The sequence below is a fragment of the Engraulis encrasicolus genome, chromosome 15 (assembly GCF_034702125.1).
Source record: "Engraulis encrasicolus isolate BLACKSEA-1 chromosome 15, IST_EnEncr_1.0, whole genome shotgun sequence".
Classification (NCBI taxonomy): Eukaryota; Metazoa; Chordata; class Actinopteri; order Clupeiformes; family Engraulidae; genus Engraulis; species Engraulis encrasicolus.
The window spans coordinates 18,472,683-18,482,634 of NC_085871.1; the positions used below are offsets into that span (position 1 = coordinate 18,472,683).

The window sequence follows — 9,952 nt, forward strand, 5'->3', positions numbered from 1 at the left end:
CACCGGTTTTATCGATATTTAGAGGAACATTAAAAAAAAAAAAAAACATGTGCTGGTGCTTTTCAGTGCTTTTTCCATGGGGTGCCTAAGTCTCCACCCGTTCCAGCCGGCTTATGGAACCTGGAAAGTATTTTTTTTTTTTGACTGGGCTCTAATGGACTGATCAATGCTATTTTCCGATCCACCTCGCCTTTCCTCCTAGATCAGACATATGCTCTACCTCAGAATTAATGATAACTAATGGTGTGTTTGTTGGCTTCACTTGTCAAGTGATTTGTGAGTTGTTTGTGTACAAAAATATGTAGTTATTTGGACTACACAAGAGAAGTCGTACGTGTGACGTGAAGCCACTTAGGTTCACATCACGTTCACTTCACCATTCAAAATTTTTGCAAGTTATGGCCCCATGGTCCGGAAGTAGAAGGGCGTGACTAAGGCACTGCATATATTCATGTATGTTTTATATATTTTTATATTCATACGTAAAACAAACGTATTTTATATATTGTTTTGTTTACACATACCAGGGTATTTCTTTGTAAACACTCTGGCAAATGTGGAGATTTTTGAAAACTCCAGTTTCACATTTCCAAGTAAACTGAGCTGAACAAAGGCGTGACTAGCTTTTTCATGCCCTCGACACTGCTACACACATTGTTAACAAATTTGATCTTTATGCGGATTCACAGATGGTATGAACGAAGTTACTTTGAAAAACGGAGGGAATAAAAATGTCCGTTTATCAAAATACCTAGCTATGTGTAAACAACGTGGTAGTTATTATAATCAGTTAGGACACCCACCACACAAACCTCTCTTCACCTCTTGACCCCAAGAGGTCAGAGGTCAAATGAGCCCGTCGGCAGAGAAAAATGCATAAGGACAGGGATGGGATTTCGATTCAAGCCTGTCAGCACAGACAAAACATGGTCATGGGATGGGGGGTGGGAGATGGGAGTGAGGTTGGGCAATTTGAACATGCTAATCGAGCATCAGTATTTCTTAGTGAGCTTACTGAGCGAGCATTTGTGACTCACATGCACCCCCCCCCCCACACACACACACACACACACACACAAACTACCTCATCCATTAACAAGCCACACGAGCCCCCCAGTTCCCACACCCAAAACAACACTCAGTGCTCAGTGATGTTTTACTCCAGCATGACTGTACCCTTGACACACTCGTACAGCAACAGCAGTTGCCTGGTATACACTTACATAACACTTGTACTCAAACAGCAAAAGTATTTAATACTCTAATACCTCGTCTACCTTGACCTTTTCTTCCAAATTTCAACATATTACTAGACACAGGGCAGCACCCGAGAGGGGACAGCACTATTGCGAAATCCAGCCCCCATCCCGAAACCCCGCACCCGAAGGACATCACGAAAGTAGCTATTAACATATTAAACATCGTTTAAAAGTAATATTTCTACATTATTACCACATTATTGTAATAATAACATTACAATTAGTGGGTTTTGTCAGTTATTATAAGCTTTTTTAATTGATTTTTTGCCTGACGTGAAAGGGCTGGGGCATCGGAGGGGTCGTCGCCTGGGCCGCAAATCATTGTAGGACCGTCACCGCCACTGTCAGAACTTGTACCATTTCCGAAGCAGGGAGGTGAGGTCGGGTTCCAAGAGGGGATGAAGACTATCTGGGATCTACTAGAAGCAGGGATCATTCAGTATATTAGGAGATCAATAGATCCCCCATATGGGGATTTCAAGACCTGGTGGGGCTTTTTCGAGGGGAGATATAAACAATCTGGGGGTTTGGGGGGTATATGGATGGCTCCAAGACAGTTCAATCTGGATGGAGACAATTCTGGGAAGGAGCAGGGAGCATTCAGAAGAGGTGTCTTCTCAGTAGATGCCCAGCTCTTCCCAAAAATCTCAGATGTGGAAAACCCATAAAAGGCTTCAAGATAGGGTGGGGGGTTTTTGGGTGAGGGGATGAAGTCAATCTGGCGGTCTACTAGCAGCTGGCAGGGACTGAGGGTTCAGCTCAGATCAGGGTGGATTCTCAGTAGATGCTCAGCTTGTCCCAGATGTCTCAGATGTTCTGGTGGTATATGGACATTGGTGAAGGTTCACTGCTCATCTGTTCAGAAGGTGCAGATTCAGTGGAAATTTCCACACAAAAAAGGAGACAATCTGCCCACTTCAGGTCTTTTTATGTGCAAAGCTTTACTGGACTTAGACCTTCTTTCTGGACTTAGCTTTCGGTCTTAAACCTTCATGAGGCAGAGTGCATACAGACAGTGCTAGAGGATTGTCTCCTTTTTTGGTGTATGGAGATTGCAAGACAGGAATGGGGAGGGGGTGTCAAAAGATCAGGGAGCGTTCAGTGCATCAGGGTGGTGGTTTCTCAGTAGATGCCCAGCTTGTCCCAGAAGTCGCAGATGTCGTCTCTCTGCCCGGCCTGGGCGTGCGACCTGACGGTCAGGTTCATGGCGAGCCAGCCGGTCGCTGCCGAGTACTGTGGCCAGACGGGCGGCCTCTGCTCGCGGCAGAAGCGGCTCTGCTGGTGGCGCGAGTTGGGGTCGGCGCCATGCGCAAACGCCCCCCAGTAGCACAGCATGCGATTGGACAGCAGGTGCTCGGGCACGGTGAGCGAGAAGTTGCCCACGGGGCCCGAGTTGAAGAGGAAGGGGATCTCGGCGCCGTGGCACACGTGCTTGAAGCACATGGACATGCCGGACCAGACGGCCGGGTCGCTGGCCACGTGGTCGAAGACGTACATCCACACCGAGCTGCCGTCCGAGACGCCGGAGCGAGCCGCGTGACGCGACGGGCACAGGAAGACGTAGTCCGTCACGATCTATAGAGGGTACAGGAAAAAGAGAAGAGGTCAGAGAGAGGGGAATGTGAGAGAGAGAGAGAGAGAGAGAGAGAGAGAGAGAGAGAGAGAGAGAGAGAGAGAGAGAGAGAGAGAGAGAGAGAGAGAGAGAGAATGAGAACGAGAGCAAGAGAGAGAGAGTTGGGACAATGTAGGTGTGTTTGTGTGCATCAGAGGCACAGAGGTAATTTCAAAAGGTTTCCCAAAAGTGTTCTTCTTAATGGCACTTGAAAACACTATGGAACAAATTGGTGATAGAAATTAAACAACTTACAGACTTCATCTTTAACAAAAAAGAAGACATACATGTCTGTTACACTCACACAATCTCTCGCGCTCTCTCGCTCTCTCTCTCTAACAGGCAGGTGCACACAAACACACACACATAAAGTTATGATGCCCACCCAGAGATGAGACGGATGTTAAATAGAAGCCACATTCCCCATATGGACTAGCTTTACAACCCCAGGTCTTACTACGCATCATGTTCAAATTCATGATCCTTGACATTTATGTGCATGATTCATATCTCTGTTAGGCCCCCAACAGACAGGCAGCGAATTTCAAGAAGTTGGTTCAATAGGAAATCAGGTTAAGTTAAGCGGGAGAAAGTGGGAAATAATTTGTTTTTTTTTGTGTTGATGATGTTTTTGTAGTAGGGTCAAAGACGTCTTTGTCATTCAGTGTTACGGACACCTTCCGCCGACTGGAACTGCAAAAAAACATGTTTTTCAAATTGTTTCAAGTGAATGGATGACAGCCGAGGCTTTCATGAATTCCCTGTAACAATAAATAAATAAAAAGAGTCATGTTTTTTACAGTTACAGTCAGCAGAAGGCATCCGTTACACTGAATGACAACGCCATTTTGCACGTCTTTGACCCAGTAGCACCTGATGTTTTAGTAGTAGCACCTGATGTTTTAGTAGTAGCACCCGTCTGGATGTTGCAACCACAGCTAATGCCACTCTGGTATGGATTTTTTTGTGTGGATTATGTAAGAAGCATATTCACTGCAGTGCATTCATTACCAATTACTAATCAATTTATGGGCATTACCAGTGGTTGTACCACCTGACGTTTGAGCCCAAAAATCATCATTGACCCGCCTGCAGGTTTACCACTTTTCAGTAGGTTCTGTTCTGTTCACCACTCAACCATGTTCCCCAAGGTTGCTACATAGGAAATATTTACATACTGTACTGGATGAATGAATACATAAACAAGATATATACACAAGTTTGAATCCCCACACCATTAGGCACAACATGATGGCCAAAGTGCCCAGTAACACACCTGTTATAAATTAGCTGTTACCAAAATGGCAATGATCAAGTCGTAATGTATTGCTAAAGACCCTGTCCACTGTCATAGTGGCGTAGTACTATGGTAGTAATGTTTTATTTTTTTCAGTGACTATTACAGCATCCCACGGGTGGAACGGCATGTTTTAAGGGGCTACAGCAAAGCATTTCACAGCTGTGCCTAAATAACTGCATGTCGGTAAGGTTTAAGGCATCTGCTAAGTGTAAGGTAAGGTAATAGTACTGTGCCACACTACTGTAGATCAGTTTCCCTACTCCAGACCTCAAGTATTTGACACATACACGATACTACTCACACAACAACAACTAGTCCAAGCGCAGCGCCCGCCTGTTTTTATCTACAAGCAAACCTTGCGGGCGCACCCAAGCGGCATTCGCGTCCAAATGTGGGTTGGAAGAATTCTCTGAGGATGCACCGAGTGCAGCTCAATATATTCACAAATCTATTATTAATCAAAGCTCTCTGTGTCTCACTATTTTCCCTCTTCTCTCCACTCAATCTGTCGCTCTCCTCTACTTCTCTCTCTCTCCGCTCTCCACACTCCTCTCTCTTCAACCCCATCTGCATCTCCCATCCCTTCTTTCCCCTCCCTCTTCTCTTCCCCTATTTCTAAGTCTCTGTACAAGGTATTTTTCTTAATAAAGCCATTTTAAATCGTTCTAACCCTTTGTCTTTACTCTCTCCCTCTTTCTGTCCATTTGCCGTCATCCTCTACCCCCCCCCCCTCCATCTCTCTCATATCCTTGTGCTGCTCAAATCATGCATCCTCATCTGCATGACAGTACGGCTTGGCAGCGAGACATGGGTTTCCTCATCCACCCCGACACCCAACCAGGAAGTCTAGAGGAGCAGTATCCTGTGGATAGATAGCCTCAGCAGGGAGAACACAACACCAGCAACTGGAATCCCTGTCAGCCGTAACAAAGGCTTCAGCGCCCTCTGCTGCCAGCACACAGAACATACATTTGTCATTGGACTTAGTGGACTGAATATGACTGACTGAACATCTGTCATTAGATATGTGAGCGGGGGTCAGGCATGACAACAAAGTGTCACGCTGGGGACACCTACAGTATATGCCCATTTGTGAAGCGAAGTTTTGAGTGAATCAAAACATATCCAGCCAAGTTTAATACTATGCAAATGAGGAGCAGATTCCGTCTGTGGCAGGCAACCAAATCAGCAACATAAAATGTTTTAATCGATTTGATTCGCCGCGACCACCTGTTGACCGTGGCGCTGCCAGAATGGAAGACTACATTTTGCCTCTCTTCAGTTCGCTCGTTTCTCCTTCATGTGTCCCCCAGCGTCAGTCACCAAGGATGAAGGAGAGCGCTGATCAGTCAGTACTACCTCCACGCCAGTACTCAGCCATCCCTAAGCTTCCACTCAATTATTGTGTCCCTACACATTGCATCTGGATCTAGTATTATTGAGCAAGGCTTGATCGCTTTCCAGCCATTGTTGGCAAACAGTGAACGGTATAGGGACGAGGGAGAAGTTGGTGTTGGCAAATTACATGATCAAGGATTATATATAGTAGATCAAGACCAAATGTTAGTGATTGGATAAAATCCAAACAGTTCAAACTTCAACAGAGTTCCACCCTCCCTATAATCGGGGCGTAATGCACAAATCTTGCTTACGCATTAAAGAAGATATATAGCCAAAGTTACAATATGTAAGTAACTCATCACACAAACGTTCGGATGAGCTAAGACTGACTTCACATGAAAAAGTGCATGTGCACTGAATTTCAAGTTGGGATGTTCAACAAGAAGGAGTGTGAATCAGATTTTTTTGCTGCATATCTTTAGAGGTTTTTCCATACGCAAAGATTCAGTAGGAATTCCTCTCAAGTCTTATATACGTGTATGAGGTCTCTGGCTACTTAACGCTTAGTTTTCACAACTTCCAATACTCTGCAAGCTAAGGATGGGCGGGCCAAGGCTAACTTGCCCACATCCACAAGGAATTTATCCTGTGCCCTTTGTGCTGAAAGTGTGACTCTGCTGGTCAATGACTGCCCATGCTCATGCTGACTGTTGTAAATCAACAAAACAAGGCTGTTAGCTGGGCTGGTTTGTTGGCAGAACCATATTGGTGTGTAAGAAACTACTTGATGCAAATCACTTGGTGTAGACGTCTGAGTAAAACCCACATTAGATTGCCATTCATGACAATATACTGTATATCTCAAAAACATCACTAGGCCTTTGATAAACGAGAGTTCCCTCTTCACTGCAGCCAGCCAAGAATGTGTTCATTCTCTCTTTCTTTCTTTCTTTCTTTCTGAGTGCCAGGCGCCTGTCTCTTCAGATGACTCAAGTGTCTCTAAGTGTCACTAATGGGGGCTAATGTGAGTCGGGAGTGGACTGACTGCCAATGTGGCTCTGGTGTACCGGATGGGACCAGACAGACAGAGGTGACAGCTGTGTCCTCGTCACGCTCTACTGGTTCAGCCACCTTCTCCATTCCCCTCCCTTCCTAGTCGGCTGACGCTCACCGAGACGGACCAGAGAGGCTTCTTGAGGAGGGGACGGACGTGACTGTCAGTTTTCCCATACGTGCGCACACACGCACGCACACTCTCTAAAGTCCTATTTGGATGGGACTAGTTTAATGGGGGAACCTGGGGTAAAGTAATAATGACTGGGAAATGTAGTCCCCTCAGAACATGCCATGTCAGTCAGTTGTCAGCAAAGATAGCAGAGTATGTTGGTAAACATTGCCGACAGTTTCACCACCAGTGAGACGGTTCAGATAAATTACCCTCAACCCATACATAAAACTAGTCCTGTCCAAATAGGGCTTAAGTCTTTGAAAAATGTCCCCATTTGGTCCCAACACCCTGCGCGCGCACACACACGCACGCACACGCACGCACGCCGTCTGTCTTGTGTGTCCTCCAAACTATCCAGTGTTATCTCCGATACTTTCCAGACAGAAGACATCGCTGACATCAGTGCCCATATTAGAACATTACTTCATTATGCGGACATGAGGTAGAGATGAAGCAATGCATAGCTCTCTTGCTCTCTCTGTGTGTGTGTGTGTGTGTGTGTGTGTGTGTGTGTGTGTGTGTGTGTGTGTGTGTGTGTGTGTGTGTGTGTGTGTGTGTGTGTGTGTGTATGAGAGTCCATTAGCCATGACATTGACTGGCCTTTTGATCCTAATGTCAGTCACATGGTGTCAGGAGTGATATGTTAATCTCTGATCTTGTTCCTCCTCTGACCTTCGGTCTGAGTGGGACAGCAGGTGTGTGCGCGCGTGTGTGTGTGTTTGCCAGAGACTGAAGGAGGACAAATAATATGATAAAAATGAAAGAGCAATTGAAAGGAAGAGATAGAGGGCAGACAAAAGGGTGAATTAGAGAAAGGTGAGCAAACTTCAGTGGGGCCTACTTGATTTTTTGAGAGAGAGAGAGAGAGAGAGAGAGAGAGAGAGAGAGAGAGAGAGAGAGAGAGAGAGAGAGAGAGAGAGAGAGAGAGAGAGAATAGCCCCAGCGACTCACCTGTGAGAGCATGTTTCTGCGGTCAGCATCCCTGTAGAGCGGCAGGTACTTGCGCAGGATCTTGAGAGTGTGCTGCTTGAAGATGGCCGTGGCGTACACCGTGCACTCCACAGGACTCACCGGCTTGGTGAATACCCCGTACACGAATATCACCCCTTCCTCTGATGTGGTGCCTGTTAACAGACGAAATTTGAAGACTCTTCTTCATCCACGTTGTGTTAGTAGTCATAGGAATTTAGTCATAAGCAATTGGACATTTTTTTGGAGTCACAGTCTAGATAAACAGCCCAAACATGAAAATCACCCCCTCCTCTGACGCGGCACCAGTCAATGGACTAAATTGAACTGCTTTTCATTCATTCCGGTCATGGTAGTCAACAGAGTTACAGTAATTGACATCAGGTTTCATTTAAGTGAAACGAATGCTTTTATATACAACTCCAGGCCACTTTATTAGAATAGCATGAAAAAGTTGATTTATTTCCATAATATCATCAATAATGTTAACCTGTCATGGATTGTAGATTCGTGGCCCAGTTGTTTAACTATTCCAATCATTAAATTTTTTCTTTTTACATATTTTGGCCTTCGAGCTAAAAAAAAACATCAATTGGGGAATTCGCATCATTAGAATATTGTAATAAAATCACAATTTTCTTCATCAAAATTCGTTTCACATCAGTGCACATCAAATCAGTTGAAATTTGGTACTTTCTACATAACATGCAATGTTCAATACTTGGTTAGGACTCTTTCTGTCTTAATAACGGCCATGATGCGTTTAACATTGAAGTCAATGGCAGAAACAATGCATGGGAGTAATGGAAGCCCATATATCCTTGATGCTTTGCCGTCAGCTGTTCTTGTTTGTTGACCTGGTGTCCCACACTTCACTCTTCAATATACCCGTAGATATCCATGCTACGTTTTGGTGTTAACTCACCAGAAATAAAACCCCATTCATTTTCAAACGAATTTTGATGAAGAAAATTGTGATTTTATTACAATATTCTAATGATGCGAATTCCCCAATTCATGGGTTTTTTGAGCTGGAAGACCAAAATATGTAAAAATAAACAATTTAATGATTGGAATAGTTAAACTGGGCCATGAATCTATAATCCATGACAGTTTAACATTATTGATGGAATTATGGAAATAAATCAACTTTTTCATGCTATTCTCATAAAGTGGCCTGGAGCTGTATATTCCAGCAAAATACTAATAATTTAACCCATACAATAATGCCACTAGGCCTGAGACAATGGTAACAATTTTGATTTAAGATTGCAAGATGAAGGGTTCTAATCCCGATTGGGAGAAGCAGTTGGTGAAGAGGGGCTGGATGCTGAGCGGTGGACTGTACACACTATAGTGCCACTAGCTGCGGTTGCACTATACTACTAAAAACATCACCCTTAAAGGTGCACTGTGTAACATTTTTGTAATTTCTTTCTAGCATTCATGCTGATCATTCATTAAGATAAGCTTTTTCATAAACACTTACTGTACCACTCTCATCACATTTGAGTATTCACTATGACTGGGAAAATAATGAGGATCTTCTCCATGTCTGCTATTTTGAATTTCCAGAAATAGACATTTTTAGCTGCAAAACTTACTGTACTTTGGTCATACTAATAAATATTCGTTATGATTTAGGAAATAGGCAGCACAGTGTCAATGAGCAGCGTTGCAATAGTTGCAATGGTAACACTTCCAAATACGGGGCCATAATTAACAGTAAAGTAGCGACAATCTAATACTTAAGTAAGGGTTAATAATTACTTAATGCCACATTGGACACAAATTAATTGTTATTAATGCATTAGTAAGCAGTTACTTAACTATTAGATAACTATTACCTTGTGTTACAAGTTAATAGCATATCATTATTTAACTAATAGATAAGTAAGGGCACAGTTAATAGTTAAGTAGCTATCAGGTCATACTTAACTAAGGACCAAAATTAACACTTACTTAATACAAAAGTAAGGCATAACTAATGGTTAATTAATACATAAATATTGGGTATTGGGACCCTTATATTAGAGTTGGCTGAGGATAACTAATGGTTAATTAATGGATAGATAATGGTGTTTGGGACCCTTATATTAGAGTTGGCTGCGGATAACTAATGGTTAATTAATCGATAGATATTGGTGTTTGGGACCCTTATAATAGAGTTGGCTGGGCATACCTAATAGTTAAGTACTAATCTACTGTGACATCTAGTTTTCACTCATTCAAATCACTGTATT

At 43.6% G+C, this 9,952-nt stretch overlaps 1 protein-coding gene across 1 annotated transcript in view; it reads right to left on the minus strand.

Moving 5' to 3' along the window:
* Nucleotides 1–2,175: 2,175 nt before the first annotated feature.
* LOC134463848 (cAMP-regulated D2 protein) overlaps nt 2,176–9,952 on the minus strand; it is an 18,005-nt gene continuing 10,228 nt past the window's right edge. Inside the window, exons 7-8 of the mRNA XM_063217167.1 lie at nt 7,692–7,864; nt 2,176–2,834 (exon numbers count right to left, since the gene is read on the minus strand). Coding sequence (XP_063073237.1) covers nt 2,382–2,834; nt 7,692–7,864 — 626 coding nt within the window. The 3' untranslated portion in view covers nt 2,176–2,381. The remainder of the gene's footprint in view (nt 2,835–7,691; nt 7,865–9,952) is intronic.